Below are 17,259 nucleotides of genomic sequence, written 5' to 3'. Positions count from 1 at the left end.
CTGCTCTATCACTCGCCAGTAGCCGCCTAATGGAGGCTCCTTCCCCTGCGTGGTCTATCTTCCCATATATCGCCTCAGATTCACTTCTCCACATGTCCTACCTTGCAGAAAGTGGTTGCTTTTCTGTTCATAGAGTTGCTGCTATTCTTTTCTTTGACCTCCTGTTGAATTCATAGGTGTTCAGAAAGAATGGTTTGATAGCTATCTAGCTGAATTCCTGGAACCAGACGAGATTTAGGTCTCCTGCTACTCCACCATTTTGGACCACACCCTCCTCGATGATACTGAATCTTCTTATTCATGTACATGGTGTATTCCTCAATTTATTTAGGTCTCCTTTCCTTTTCCTTAGTGATATTTTATGTATTTCGGTGTGTGGATCTTATAATTTTTTTTATCAAACTTATTCCCAAGTATTTCATATTTTTGATACTATTATATATGACATTATTTTTAAATTTTCAATTCCTATTTTTGATTTTTATATATTGATCATGTATTCTGCAACCTTGCTAAGCTCAATTACCTGTTTTAGTACCTTTTTTGGGGGTACTAGGATTGTTTACATAAATAATCATGTTATCTCTGAATAAAGACAGTTTTATATCTTTCTTTCCTATCCGGATGCCTTTTTTTTTTTTTCCTGGCCTTATTGCACAGGCTGGAACTTGGCACAATGTTGACTAGAAGTGGTGAAAAGTGTACATCCTTGCCTTGTTCTTGATCTTAGTCTCTCACCATTGAGAATGATTTTAGCTGTAGATTTTTTGTTGTGCCCTTTATCGGATTGAGACAATTTCTTTCAATTCCTAGTTTTCTGAGAGTTATCAGGAATAGACAGTGCATTCTGTCAAATGAATTTTCTGCAGTGATTGAGATGATTAGACAGTATTTTTCTTTTAATTTTTTTTTAATTAGAGGAATTATGTTAATTTCTTAATGTTAAACCAAGCTTGTACTTCTTAGATAAATCCTACTTGGTGATGATGTATTATTCTTTTTTATATAGTACTCATTAGATTTACTAAAACTTTGTTAAGAATTTTTCCATCTATGTTCATTGTTGGATATTTATCTATAATTTTGTTTTATTGTAACATCTTTGCTAATTTTAATACCAGAGTATTATTGGTCTCATAAAATAAGAGCTCCTTCCTCTTCACTTTTCTGTTTGGTAGAATTCACCAGTTAAGCCAACTGGGCCTGAAATTCTCTTTGAGGAAAATGCTTTCATTACAAATTCAATTTCCTTTTAATAGATGTAAGATTATTCAAGCTATTAATTTACTCTTTTTTAAATTAATTTATTCTTGAGTGGACTTTGGTAGTTTGTGCCTTTCAAAGAATTTGTCCATTTCATCTGAGTTGTAGGATTTATTTTCATTAATGTTTTCATAAGATTATCTAATTATTCTTTTAATATCTGTAGAACCTGTAGTGATGTTACCATTCTCATTCTTGATATTGGTATTTGTGTGTTTTTTCTTAATTTGTTCAGTCAGTCCAGTGGTTTTTCAGTTTATTGATACTCTCAGAGAACCAGCTTTGGATTTCATTGATTTTTTTTTTATAATTATATTCTCCCTTTTAGTTTCTTAAGGGGTAAGTTTATTAATTTGAGGTATTTCCTTTTTATATAATATAGGGGTTTAGTTATATAAATTTCTTTCTCAATACTACTTTAAGTCCCATCTTATACATTTTTTTAAAACTTGAGTTATTTTTTTAAAGTTTTAATTTAAATTCCAGTTGGTGTACAATATAGTGATTCAACACTTTGATACATCACCTGGTGCTCATCATGACAAGTGCACTCTTTAATCCCCATCACCTATTTAATCCAATCCCCCAGCCATCTCCTCCCTGGTAATCATCAGTTTGTTCTCTACAGTTAAGAGTTTGTTTCTTGGTTTGCTTCTCTCTTTCTTTTTTACCCTTTGCTTATTTGTTTTGTTTCTTAAATTCCACATATGAATGAAATCATACAGTATTTGTCTTTCTCTGACTTATTTCACTTAGCATAATACTCTAGCTCCATCCGTGTCATTGCAAATGGCAAGATTCATTCTTTTTTATGGCTGAGTAATATTCCATTGTGTATATTTACCACATCTTCTTTATCCATTCATCAGTTGATGGACACTTGGGATGTTTCCATAATTTGGTTATTGTAGATAATGCTGCTATAAACAGCTGGGTGCACGTATTCCTTTTAATTAGTACTTTTGTATTCTTTGGGTAAATACCTAGTAGTACAATTGCTGGACCACAGGGTACATTTTAATTATGTTTGGTTTCATTTTCATTCAGTTCAAAATACTTTTGAATTTTTCCTTTGATTTCTTCTTTGATCCATGCATTATTTAGAAGTGAGTTGCTTAGCTTCCAAGTATTTCAAGATTTCCAGGCCACTTTATGTTCTTGATTTCTTTTCTTTTTCTTAATGATTTTATTTTTAACTAATCTATACACCCAATGTGGGGTTTGAACCTACAACTCTGAGATCAAGAGTTGCAAGATCTACCAACTGAGCCAGCCAGCTGTCCCTCTGTTTTTGATTTCTGATGTAATTCCACTTTGGTTAAGTAATATACTTTGCATTATTTGAATTTTTAAAAATATATGGAGACCTGTGTTATGGCTTAGAATATGGTCTATCTTGATAAATGTTTCAGATGCATTTGAGAAAATGTGTATTTTCTCCTCATAGGTGGAGTCTTATAAGTGTCTATTAGGTTAAGCTGGTTGAGAGTGCTATTAAAGTCATCTATATCCCTGCTGAATATTTGTCTCCTTGTTTTAGCAATAATTAAGAGAGGTTTTGAAATCTCTAATAAAATTGTGAATTTTTATTGCTCTTTTCGGTTCTTGATAAATTAATCTTTTAAAAATTATGAAAGAAAGCCCTCTTTATTCCTGGTTTGTTTGTTTGTTTTGACTACTATTTTTTTTCAACTTCGACTACTATTAACATCACAGTCTACCTTCAAGTAATACTGCATATCATTTAGGAACCTTAAAATAGAATATTTCCATTTCTCCTTGCTAGTCATTTGGCTATTGTTTTTACACATTTTTACTTATATTTCTGTTATAAACCTTATACCATAATGTTATTTTTTTCTTAGAAAAGTAAATTATTTTAAAAACATACTTAAAAAAACAGTATTGGGGTACCTGACTGGCTTAGTCAGTAGAGCATGAGACTCTTGATCTCAGGGTCATGAGTTCAAGCCCCATGCTGGGCATGAAGCCTACTTAAATTAATCACTATTAACCATTATTATATTAACACACCTATTTATTATTTTTGATATTTTTCATTCCTTTGTGTAGATTCACATTTCCATTTGGTATCATTTTCCTTCTGCCTGAAGGCCTTCTTTTAACATTTCTGGTAGTGTAGGTCTGCTGGTGATAAATTATTTCAGCCTTTTTTTCCCCTGAAAAATTCTGTACTTTGCCTTCAATTTTGAGAAATATTTTTCTGCATGCATTTTAATTTGAGCTTTTTTTTATTTTGGTAGTTTAAATATATCACTCTATTGTCTTCTTGTTTGCACTGTTTCTAATGAGAAGTTAGTGATTTTCTTATTTTTTCCCCCTTATACATATTATGCTGATTTTCTCTGGCTGTTTTAAATTTTTCTCCTTATTACAGGTTTTAAGCAATTTTATTATGATGTGCCTTCACATAGTGTACCTTATGTGTCTTGCATTTGGAATTTATTAATAAGCTTCTTGGATCTGTGAGTTTTTTGTTTTCACCAAATTTGGGGGAAAATTTCACTGTTCATTCAAATGTTTTTGCCTTTCCTTTGGGAACATATAAAATATAATTATAATAACTGTTTATTGTTCCTACTAATTCTACCAAGTGTGTCACTTCTGGGTCTATTTCTGTTGATTAAGTTTCTCTTCATTTTGGGAACATTTTCCTGCTTCTTTACTTGTCTGGTGATTTTTTATTCGATGCCAGACACTAAATTTTACTCACTGGGTTTTTTTTTTTAATTCTCTCCCTCTTTTTTTAAGATTTTATTTCTTTAAAAAATTTTATTTATTTATTTGAGAAAGAGAGAGTGTGCACGCACAGGTGTAAGTGGCAGGGGGCAGAGGGTCAAGAAGACTTGCTGCTGAGCGAGGAATCCTATGCAGGGCTTGATCTCAGGACCCCAAGAACATGATCTGACCTAAAGTCAGACGCTTAACCAACTGAGGCACCAAAATTTTATTTTTTAAGTAATCTCTACACCCAATATGGGCCTCAAATTACAACCCTGAAATCAAGAGTTGCATGCTCTACCAAATGAGGTAGCCAGGTGCCCAGTGTTTTTGAATTCTTATATATATTATTGAGCTTCGTACTGGAACACATTTACATTACTTGGAAATAGTTTGATCGTTTTGAGGTTTGCTTTTAGGTTTTGTTAGTTGGGCTCAGAGCTGCATTTAGCAGGGGGCTATTTCTACCCCCTTGCCCCCACCTCCCAGGGTAATATTTTCCTTAATATCCAACTCAACAACCCATTAATTTAGCGACTGCTCATTCTGGCTGGTTTAATAAGAATAACTCTTAAACTGATGGTTACCAGAGGGAAGGGGATGGGTTAAACAGGTGATAGGGATTAAGGAGTGCACTTGTTCTGATGAGCACCGGGTGATGTATGGAAGCGTTGAATCACTGTATTGTACACCTGAAACTAATATAACACTGTATGTTAACTAACTGGAATTAAAATAAAAACTTAAAAAAGAATAAGAACTATTCCTGACTGTTTGTGAACCTCTGTGAAAGGATTGTTCCTTTCACCCTTTCTGGTAGATCTTTCCTCTGTCTTTATCAGTTTTCTTAATAAATGTGCTGATCAGTACTCAGATGAAAACTCAATGGAGAACCTATGGAAATCGCTGGAACTCTGAGCAGCTCTCTCTTTTTCATTCTTTGCTCTGGGGATGCTCACTATTTTGGCTTCCTGGGTTCTGCATGGGTTTTCTGTCCTAGCTCTGAGGCTTAGAAACAACCCAGGCAGTAACCTGGACCAATGATAAGATTCTCCTCATTTGTTTCCCTTTCCTCAGAGATCATGATCTTGTTCTGCCCGATGTCCAATGTTAGAAAACTGTTTCACCTGTTTTGTTCCATTTCTTAGGTGTTTCAAGCCAAACGGTAAATCCAGTCCCTGTTAACCTACCTTGGTTGGAAGCAGAAATTTCATCTGGTTTTCACAGCAATTGACACAAATGATCTCTTGCTCTTTTGTAACACTTTTCTTTTTTTTAAATTTTTTAGGAAACAAGGAAAAATTAAATTTATTTATTTAAAAGGTTATTTTATTTAAATTCAATTAATTATCATATAGTGTGCTATTAGTTTCAGAGGTAGAGTTCAGTGATTCATCAGTTGCATATAACACCCAATGTTCATTACATCATGTGCCCTCCTTAATGCCCATCACCCATTTACCCCTCCTCTCTGATAACCCTCAGTTTGTTTCCTATAGCTGTAACAGTATTCTTTGTTAGCCTCTGTGATACCACACTGTCTTGGCTTTCCTTTTATTTTCCAGTTATTCTTTATTTATTTATTTTATTTATTTTATTTTTTTTAAAGATTTTATTTATTTATTCAACAGAGATAGAGACAGCCAGCGAGAGAGGGAACACAAGCAGGGGGAGTGGGAGAGGAAGAAGCAGGCTCACAGCAGAAGAGCCTGATGTGGGGCTCGATCCCACAACGCAGGGATCACGCCCTGAGCCGAAGGCAGACGCCCAACCGCGGTGCCACCCAGGCGCCCCTCCAGTTATTCTTTAGGCTCCTTTGTTGGTTACTGCTTTCCTACCGGAATTAAAATTTTTCCTATCCTAGTTGCTTCTCCATCTATAATTGATTTTTCATTGGATAGCTTTAATCAGGTCCATCAGGTCTATTACTTAACCAGCATCATCTCTTCCCTGCCCTGTTGTCCTTGATCCCACTCTGGTTCGCAAACACCATTCTCCACACAGCAGTCAAATCAGATAAATCAGTTCATGTACTCTTCTGAATAAGACCCTCTTAATGCAATAGTTCTCAACCTGCTTTGTGTCATGAACCTTTGGAAGACTGGTGAAGCCTGAGGATTCCTTACCAGAAGAATTTATAACAATGGGCTAAATAACCCATAGGTCTCAAAGAAAACCAACTGATCAAAATATAGTATTCAAAATATTTAACAAAAAATTCAAAGTTGTGATAGTTACGCTTGTGTTTCATTATTAGCACATTAAATAACAAGATATAATAGTGATAAATGTAACATATCTATAGCAACTGTAAAGCGGTATCAAAATTTCTGTGATTTTTAGGGGTGCCTGGGTGGCTCAGTCGGTTAAGCATGTGACTCTTGATTTTGACTCAGGTCATGATCTCAGGGTCATGAGATGGAGCCCAACATTGGCTCTGAGCTCAGTGGGGAGTCTGCTTGAGATTCTCTCTCTCCCTGTCTCTCTGCTGTTCCCCCGCTCATATGTACTGTCTGTCAAATAAATGAGTAAATCTTTAAAAAAAATTTCTGTGATTTTCATTGGTGACATCATAGGCACTGGTAATACTAATGTAGTTTGTTATTTATATTCATAATAAAATTAAATTTTTATCAATAATAGGTGGGAAAAAAGTTATGATTTTTTTCATATTCAGGATAGTTGCCTCTGAATTCTATCCAGATTTTCCTTGTGGGTCATGGACTATTGATTAAAAACCCCTGATGAATTTCTGTTAGAGTAAGAAAAGAATCTAAAACTGATATTATGGCTTACAAGGTGCTGTAAGATCTGGTCCCTGAGTGTCTCACACAACTCTTTGCCCATCCCTCTCTTAGTCACTGATACCCCCAACTCCAGGCCCTTATATTAGCTATTCCCCCTATTTAAAATAATACCATCTTTGTCCTGGTTACTGATTTATTACCTCTTGGGTCCAAATTCACCCTTTTGCCTTATAAATATTTTTCTTTTACCAGTTAGTAAGATGTCAAGCCTGGTCTGTTGAAGGTACTGGAAAAAATTGCAGGAGGAGGGAATTTTACTTCCTGCTCTTTCCGGTGGTTTTCTGGGAAGGCTCCTCCAGGATAAGCTTTTCTCTCTGCTGCTCTGCTTATACAGTTTTGTCAGAATAGGTGCCTGCTGAGTACAGTTTTCTCTTATGTTTGGCTACCAAGTGCTTTCTCCAGCTCTTGGCTTGGCCAGGAGAGGTGTAACCAGGGGACCCAGACAGCATCAGCCTGTATTTTATTCAGGTCATTAATGCCTGCACCCACCTACACATGGAACTGTACTTAACTCCTACAGAGGGCAACCTCTCCATCTCCTGGTTTCAACAGTGCCCTGTAGCTTCTCCTGGTACCTAGTAGGTTCTGGCATGCAACAGGACAGATTTCCAGCAAACCCCACCAGTGAGGTACCTTAGCAACTTCTCTGCCATACAGTGAACCAAAGCTGTGCCCTCTGAAGTAAGGCATGAATCTCAGCCTTGACTGGGGGAGAAGGATTAGGGCTCCTCCTTGGGTCTCTATTTCAACCTTAGTAGTGGTTGCTACTTTTATCTGCTACCTCTGCATTCTTAAGAGTTCTCTTAATTTTTACTAGCCAAATCCCATTATGCCTAAAGGAACTAGAAAAAGAAGAACAAGCCCATTCTTAAGAATTTTCTTGCCCCAAATGACCTGTGACATAAATGGTCTTATTTGAGGGCCACTTTCTTAGAGCATCACAGTGATACTATAGTGAAGTTTGGGAAAGACTTATGCTTTAATGTAATAGTAATATTTTATTGTAAATTCTAAATATTATAAGAATTAAATAAAAATTAATTGGAGAACATGTGGATAAAACTTGTTGATAGTTAAACCATTACCTCTTTATATTGGATGGATTCCTCAGACTTGTCAGGAAGGTCTGACTTGACGGGATTCAGAGAGCACAGAGGAACTGAGTTGACACTTTTTTCAGTAGACATTGATTCCATCTGTTCGTCAGCTTTTTTAATATCCTTAAGTGAAGAATATATATGTTACTATTAGAATAATGTTTTCAGAATTCGAAAGACTTTTATTAAGCATCCCTCTAAAACTGTATTGCCTCTGATACTGAAAGTGATATATTCTTGTGCAGCTCTTGCTGAAGTTTTCAGGCTTGATAGAGAGCTAGTAAGTCCAACTTATACTAAAATGTTAGCGGGTGACAATAGCTTATTATGCCTTCTTTTCAAAAGACTTGCATAATTAACTGGAGAAAACAATGCCTTAGTTCAAAACAATTATTCCACTAGTAGGGACAGATTTTAGTAAAAAGAGCTTTGTGAGGGAGATGACTCAAAGATACTCTTTCTGTCTCTTTTTTCGTAGCCTTTTATGGAGCTTATAAATTTATAACGTCTAGCTAGGCACTTAAATGTGATGTTGGCCCTGGGCCTGAGAGATATCTCAGGAGACTTTCCAGGCCTGCAATTGCTGCCCATTCCAAACTGTTCAGAAAGCAAAATCAGTAGGGCCAGCTCCTAGAGAATAAGAAATTCCAGAGTCATCAAGTTAACTTAAAAAACAAAAACAAAAAAACTGTTTAAATTACAGGATAGGATGAAGTTCTAAACCAGATTGCTCTAAGTCTAGTTTTTGTTTTTTTCGCTACTCAGAGAAATGAGACCAAATTTAGTGAAATAAAGGAACTACATATTTTCTGCTCATCTGAATCTGGTGTGAGTAAATTTGTGGCTTCCCCATGAAGAGATGGGGAGGGAGACAAGACCGAAATGAACAGCCCAATTTGGATGATGGTGTCCCAGACCAGGGTGTGGAGCAGAGACAGAAAGCCTTAGGTGGATTTAGGTGAAAAGGAGAATATGCACATGGAAGGCTTTCCAGTGACTGTGATTCTTTAACAAGCTTAACAACTGTTAATCAGGCATTTCAAAGTACAGTAAACTTTAACCAGCCTTATAGTATCCTTTTTTTTATAATAATATTTTTTATTATATTATGTTAGTCACCATACAGTACATCCCTGGTTTTTGATGTAAAGTTCGAAGATTCATTATTTGCTTATAACACCCAGTGCACCATGCAATATGTGCCCTCAAGCCTTATAGTATCCTAACATCTTCAATCAGACATTCTTCTACGCTATCACTTTCTCTTTTTTCTATAAATTTATCTACCATGAGGGGCGCCTGGGTGGCACAGCGGTTAAGCGTCTGCCTTCGGCTCAGGGCGTGATCCCGGCGTTATGGGATCGGGCCCCACATCAGGCTCTTCTGCTATGAGCCTGCTTCTTCCTCTCCCACTCCCCCTGCTTGTGTTCTCTCTCTCGCTGGCTGTCTCTATCTCTCTGTCGAATAAATAAATAAAATCTTTAAAAAAAAAAATTTATCTACCATGAAAGAAATCTTTTATTTGGCTTTTTTCAGGAGCTATTTACTTAGTGGCAAGTTTAAAATAAAATTTTGATCCCTTCTCAAAATAAATTTTTCTAAGATGGTTCTTTAACAAGTCAAAGACAAGTTCTTTGACAAAATAATGATGACAGGAAGTTTTGGTATGTATCTATCTCTACCTGTTTTTATTTATTTTTCACGTGAAAAGGAATAGGTCTGAAAATAATCATGTATGTTCAAGATAAATAATTACAGCATTAATCTTCACGGTTTGAACTTTTATAAAAAGTTTGGATAATGGTAATATTAATAATATAATAAAATTTAGTATGCCAACAATAAAATTTAGTAAGCACTTTATATGAATCACTTATTTAATACAGTAATTCATAAATAAGTTACTATTATTTTCCTCATGTTAAAGGTTAGAAAACTGAGGCACAGAGAATTTAAAGAACTCACCTAAGGTCCTAAAACTATTAAGTGGCAGAGTCAAGATTTCAAATTAACAGTGTCTCCAGAGCCCACAGTCCTAACCACTGCTATACTGTTTCTTGGGATTGATTCTCTTAGCAACATTAACTTCTTAGTACTTATGATCATCATGGATTTTAATAAACTGATTCATTTGGACAATATAGGCATAGTGGCAAATAAGCACTTCTAGAGTTTCAGAAATGAGTTACTGTCTATGTAGATATCACAGATGTTATATTTACTATGCACTACCTAGAATATCGTAGTTGTTCATTGAATATTAAAAATGGTATTGTTTTATCAGAATGAACATTATTTTAGGTAATGAGAGACTACGAATCCATTTTGAACAAGGTGTTTTAAATATTTATACATTTATACCAGAAACACTCCATTTTTATTTTCCTTACATTGTGAAATTCTTTTACCTAAAACCTAATAGAGTTTTTGTTTAATTATAATGAAAAATAAAGACATATTACTTCAAAGAAAGATTTGAGTGTAGTGGTTTTTAAAAAAATCTCAAAATAAGGTTAATTTAACCATAGCTATTTTCTTTTATTATTATACTTACTAGGTTGAAAATATTGAACTTCATAATTTCATAAATTATTAAGTCTACTGTGGAATGAAAATCATGCAAATTTAACTGACATATAACAGCTAACTCTTATTTTTAAAGGAAAATATGGCTTAATGTGAAATAAAATTGGAACTAGCAGTTTTTGAATCAATATAAGATTATATTTTCAAATTTTTTTTATTATCACTGCTTTATAGCAGATGTTTAAAAATAATTCATTCTAGATTGTGGAGAAAGCTAGGGTTTTAAATGTGAAGTTTTAAGTTTGATGAGGAGATGGAGGGTCATAACTTTCTAAATTTCCTAATTTGTGAAATAATATTATTTATTAAGTTTTAAATTTTAATTCCAGTATAGTTAACATACAGTGTTATATTAGTTTCACATATACAATATAGTGATTCAACAATTCTGTACATTACTCAGTGCTGGTGATGATAAGTGTACTCTTTAATCCCCATGACCTATTTAATTTACCCTACCCTCCACCCCCCCACCTCCCCTCTGGTAATCATCAGTTTGTTCTTTAAAAGTTTGAGTCTCTTTCTTGGTTTTTCTCTCTCTCTCTCTTTTTTCCTTTGCTTATTTGTTTTGTTTCTTAAATTCCACATATGAGTGAAATGGTATTTGTCTTTCTCTGAGTGAACTATTTCACTAGCATTATACTCTCTAGCTCCATCCATGTTGTCGCCAATGACAAAATTTCATTATTTTTATGGCTAAATAATATTCCATTGTATATATACACCACATCTTCTTTATCCATTTTTCAATCAATGGACACTTGTGTTGCTTCCACAATTTGGCTATTGTAAATAAAGCTGCAATAAACATAGGGGTGCATGTTTCCCTTTGATCAGTGTTTTTGTATTTTTTGGGTAAATATCAAGTAGTGCAATTACTGGGTCAGAGGGTAGTTCTATTTTTAACTTTTTGAGGACCCTGCATACGGTTTTCCACAGTGGCTCCACCAGTTTGCATTCCCACCAATAGTGCGTGAAGATTCCTTTTTCTTCACATACATCTTCACCAACACTTGTTGTTTCTTATGTTTTTTATTTTAGCCATTATGACAGGTGTGAGGTGATATCTTATTGTAGTTTTGATTTGCATTTCCCTGATGATGAGTAATGTTGAGCAGCTTTTCATGTTGGCCATCTGAATGTTTTCTTTGGATAAATGTCTATTTATGTCTTCTGCCCATTTCTAATTGGATTTTTTTTTGATGTTGAGTTGTGTAAGTTCTTTATATATGAAATAAAAATTGACATAAAAAATATAATCAGAAAGTTGCAGAAGTAAAATAAACTGCAAAGGGGTGAGATTTGTTGTCTGTACATGACACCTTGAAAAGAAGACTGTCTTCCAGGTCAAGAGAAGCCTGGGCCAGAAGGAGGAAGTTATCTACAGCCTAATTCCTATAATTTACATTAATGTGTCCTAATGAAAAAACTATGTGAGATCACCTGGCATGCAGAAATGTGAATCCTAAAAAAAGGAATTTGCTAGAGTGCCTCCAGCATTATCATGCCTTCTTTTGATTGGCTACCATAAGCTTTCTGGTCTACCTGAGAAGATGTGGTTTATATACATATACATTTGTGTGTACATTCCTTCATTCAGCAGACATTTATTGAATGCCCACTGTGTGTCAGGCACTGTGTTAGGTAATTCTGACACAGTAAGGTAAGTCAGAGTGGAAGAAAAAAAAACAACAAAACTCTTCTGCCTGATTCCTTAGAACTTCCATGACTTGGCTTTCTAATACAACTGTTTTTGATTATTCTCCCAAGAATCATCTTTACTCATGGAAGGAAGGCTGATCTTTCTGTTTGTTGCACACCAAGTTCCTTCTTACCTCTGTGGTGCTGTTCTACCTATGCAGACTTCTCCTTTTCTAACTCCCACCTTCTAGCCTTCAAGGCCTCTTCACGAAACCTTCCATGGGTAATCTAGCTCCCCTTATCCCCACCAACTTTGGTTACTTCTATATTTTGTAACATCCATATGCAGGATTCTTCATTTTGTCTCTTTAGCTAAGTTTTCAGTATTTAAGTGGGGATTGTGTGTTAAATTTGTGTTCTAATGAAAAGATGACAGTATATAGAGTTAGAAAGTTCTGGATCTGTCATGTACAAACTTTGAAGCCTATCTGCAGTGTGCCTGGCAACTATTAGGTGCTATGTACTCATTAATTCTTTCATTTTCATCATATTATCTAGCACAATGCTGAGGATATTAGTCACACTGAATCTCTTCATTAAGGAATTATAAATAAACCTTGGTTGCTTTGTGAAAACTAAGATTATGATTCAGGACATCTGTGGTATGATCCCTGAAAAGTTAAAAAAAAAAACTCTGCTAACATAGCATTATGTCACATAAACATACCTGTGACATTGCAAGCGAATAATATAGACCTTGCTTTGCCATTAGTTCAGCATGTTTTCCTTTTTCCACCACCATTCCATCTTTCATAGTCACAATGAGATCTGCACTTCGAATAGTGGAAAGTCGGTGTGCTATGACAATTGTAGTTCGACCTTTGCTTGCCTACCAAACAGTAAGTATAGAAAATAAATATGAAATTAATACAAATAACAAACAGCAATATCCAAGAAAGGTTATTGAAGTATTATTTTATTTCTTTTTAAAGATTTATTTATTTGAGAGAGAGAGAGAGAAAGAGAGTGCACACACAAGCAGGAGGGAGGGGCAGAGGAAGAGGGAGAGAGAGAATCTCAAGCAGACTCCCCGTGAGTGCAGAGCCTGACACTGGGCTTGATCTCACAATCCTGAGATCATGACCTGAGCCAAAATCAAGAGTCAGATGCTCAACCAACTAAGTCAGTCATGTGCCCCTGTAGTATTATTTTAAATATCAAGGAAACTTATCTGTGAATATAGAAATTTGAACTTTAATAGATTAGGAAGGCTAATAAAAATTAGAATAAAAGGAAAATCAGAAAGTTAATTAGATTCTAATTTGGTGGATTTATAAAATTACAGTATCTTGAACTAGAGAGGAAACTAAAGATCATTTAATTTGAGCTATGTAATAGTTGGCTGGCTATTAGTAACTAAAAGTAATTCAGTAACTTAAACTCACTATTTTCTTCCTCTCTAAATGGGGATATTACTTAATTAGTTGGGTATGAACTCAAGGTAATACATGTCTTTAACTTTTTCACAAGTATCTTACAGATATGGAAAAGTACACATAAATGTATAGATAATGCATTTTGACAAACCAAATACATCCAGATGCATAGTATCCAGATTAAAAAAAGGTCATTACCAGCACTCTGAAACTCTCTTCAGGCTCTCTTCAATCATTGTTACCGCTCACCCACACCAACGGTAATCACTATCCTGACTTTAAACAGCATAGATTAGTTTTGATTTTCTGTTGTTGGTAATCACTATCCTGACTAAAGAGCATAGATTAGGTTGATTTTCTGTTGTATTTTATACAAGTGAAACCATGCAATATATACCCTTCTATGTCTGTGAAGTTTTGTTCAAATTATGTTTTTTGATATTCATCCATTTTGTTGTATATAGTTGTAGATCATTCATTCTTAATACTGAGCAAAATTCCATTGTATATACCAAAATTTATCTATCCATACTATTGCTGACTGGCATTTGGATAGTTCCAGGTTTTTTCTGTTATGAATAGATTCCTATGCATGTTTATTGGATGAACATGTGTAGAGAATTCTACTAGACACATACTGAGGAGAAGAACTGCTCAGCTTTTTTAGATTCTGCCAAACAGCTTTTTAAAGTGGTTTTCCCATTTATAAACTCCCAAAAGTGCAGGAGAATTATGGCTACTCTATATTCTCACTAACACTTGGTACTTTCTTTTTTTTTTTTTTAAAGATTTTATTTATTTATTTGATAGAGATAGAGACAGCCAGTGAGAGAGGGAACACAAGCAGGGGGAGTGGGAGAGGAAGAAGCAGGCTCATAGCAGAGGAGCCTGGTGGGGCTCGATCCCATAATGCCGGGATCACACCCTGAGCTGAAGGCAGACGCTTAACCGCTGTGCCACCCAGGCGCCCCAACACTTGGTACTTTCTGTCTTTGTCTGGTAGGTGGGTACTATCATATTGTGGCTTTATTTGCATTTCCCTTATGACTGATAAAGTTGAACAACTTTTCATATGGTTGGTGACAATTTGGATATTCTCTGTTGTGAACTGTTAGATTTTGCTTGGTTTTCTGTTGGAACTGTCTTATTCTTGTCAATTTCAGGACTTGTTTATATATTCTATATATGATGACTTAGTCACATAATATTACAATGGTTTCCCCCCCAAATGGTTGTCTTTTCACTCTCTTAATAATGTCTTACTGAATAGAATTAAAAAAAATTTAGTGAAGTATAATTTATCAACTTTTTGTATAATTTATGTTTTTTAATCTTTTTGTTAAAGATAAAAAATCTTTATCTAATGTCACATAGATGTTTTCCTATCTTTTATCTTACTATGTTTATCATTTTGTTTTTCATATTTAGATCTATAATTTATCTGGAACTGACTTCTGTGTGTGATGTTAAGTGAGAGTCAATGTACATTTTCCCATATAGTTAAACAAATGTTCCAACAGCATTTCTGAGAAGACCATCCTTACTTTATTGCACTGCAGAGTTGTCTTTGTCATTAAATCCAGTGACCATTACTTTGTGTCTGTTTTTGTATTCTGTATACTGTTCTACAGTTCAGTTTGTCTATTATTGCACCAATGCTATACTGTCTTAACTACTACAGATTTAAAATAGGCCTTGATATCCGCTAATCTGAGTCTTTCAGCTTTATTGCTCCTCTACAAGACTGTCTTGACTATTCTTGAAATAATGTACTTTCTATAAATGCCTAGCACAATAATGGATACTTTTGTCATATTACAGGCACACTAAAAATTTTCTGTTGCTCAAGAACTGATAGCTAATATTATTACTATTAGTAGTACTGCTATATTACTACTATTTACTTTTATGGCTCTCACTTTTATGCTTATCTATTACGGAAAAGGAAATTGGGAGTTCAGAAAAGTTAAGAAGCTTGCTCAAGTCTCAGCCAGTCACTGGAAGGACTGGTACTAGAATCTGGTATGGTGCTCTCTAGTCTCTGAAAGGGGTCGCTCCATGCAGATGTACTTGATAAAGCAGATGAGTATTTCTTTCAAATTCTATTCCAAGTCTATAAGAGATGAAAACTTTTCAGAACAAGTTATTAAGATTAAATAATAATGTGGAAAAAGAGTAATGATAACATATTATATGGAATTTATGTATCATGTTATAACTATGTTAAAAAATTCATCCACAGATGACACCTACATAAAAATATACCAAAATACTCTTAGTGCCTGTATTTAATTACTGGGCCTATGGATTGTATTCTTCTTGTCTCCATTTTCTTAATTTTATTTAACATAAATGCTTAACATTTTTGCTTAAAAGCAAGAAAACTAAATAAATAAAAATAAAAGCAAGAAAGCTAAAATAATTTAGGTAAGTTCTATTTCTAATAACTTTGTTCCTGTGAGTGACATATATATGCACACTAGAAACAAGTAGATGCAATTATGACAAACTGAAAATAGTCACACTGCTGTCTTTTTTTACCATTATTTTTACAATACCGTCTTTAAAATAAAAAAAAAGGCATATTCTGAACCATTTGTTTTATGTTATGATGACCATCTAGAGTATTATTCAGACTAGGACACTCTTGAGTGGGACAAAAGTGGCCAAACTGGAACTTTCTCAGACAACCAGAAGATATGGTCGTGTAACTATAAATTAAAATCTTTGGAATTCATGGTCTAGGGTCAGAAAAGTTACCGTGAGCCCAGAAATGGCCCCTCAGCTCTACGGTGAACCAATCTTCAACAAATAAGGAAAGAATATCCATTGGAAAAAAGACAGTCTCTTCAATAAATGGTGCTGGGAAAATTGGACAGCCACAGGCAGAAGAATGAAACTAGATATTCTCTTCCACCATACACAAAGGTAAACTCAAAATGGATGAAAGATCTAAATGTGAGACAGGAATCCATCAAAATCCTAGAGGAGAACACAGGCAGCAACCTCTTCAACCTTGGACAAAGCAACTTTTTGCAAGACATGTCTCTAAAGGCAAGGGAAACAAAAGCAAAAATGAACTACTGGGACTTCATCAAGATAAAAAGCTTTTGCACAGCAAAGGAAACAGTTGACAAAACCAAAAGACAACTACAGGATGGGAGAAGATATTTGCAAATAACATTACAGATAAATGGCTGGTATCCAAGATAGATAAAGAACTTCTCAAACTCAACACCCAAAAAACAAATAATCCAGTCAAGAAATGGGCAGAAGACATGAACAGATACTTCTCTAAAGAAGGCATACAAATGGCCAACAGACACAGGAAAAAATGCTCCATATCACTTGCGATCAGGGAAATACAAATCAAAACCACAATGAGATACCACCTCACACCAGTCAGAATGGCTAAAATTAACAGACAGGGAACAACAAATGTTGGTGAGGATGTGGAGAAAGAGGAACCCTCCTACACTGTTGTGGGAATGCAAGCTGGTACAGCCACTCTGGAAAACACTATGGAGGTTCCTCAAAAAGTTGAAAATAGAGCTACCCTAAAACCCAGCAATTGCACTACTGGGTATTTACCCCAAAGATACAGATGTAGTGAAAAGAAGGGGCACCTGCACCCTAATGTTCATAGCAGGAATGTCCACAATAGCCAAACCGTGAAAGAAGCCAAGA

The 17,259-nt window shown here is 34.9% G+C and overlaps 1 protein-coding gene across 1 annotated transcript in view; it reads right to left on the bottom strand.

The window, feature by feature from the left end:
- The window catches only part of ABCB5 (ATP binding cassette subfamily B member 5), a 139,550-nt gene that overhangs the window by 49,311 nt on the left and 72,980 nt on the right, over nt 1-17,259 (bottom strand). The window contains exons 14-15 of the mRNA XM_034653248.1: nt 12,864-13,025; nt 7,898-8,032 (exon numbers count right to left, since the gene is read on the bottom strand). Coding sequence (XP_034509139.1) covers nt 7,898-8,032; nt 12,864-13,025 — 297 coding nt within the window. The remainder of the gene's footprint in view (nt 1-7,897; nt 8,033-12,863; nt 13,026-17,259) is intronic.

This window comes from Ailuropoda melanoleuca, chromosome 1 (genome assembly GCF_002007445.2).
Source record: "Ailuropoda melanoleuca isolate Jingjing chromosome 1, ASM200744v2, whole genome shotgun sequence".
Classification (NCBI taxonomy): domain Eukaryota; kingdom Metazoa; phylum Chordata; class Mammalia; order Carnivora; family Ursidae; genus Ailuropoda; species Ailuropoda melanoleuca.
Note: the sequence above shows the minus strand (reverse complement) of the source record. Positions and strands in the feature narration are given on the sequence as shown.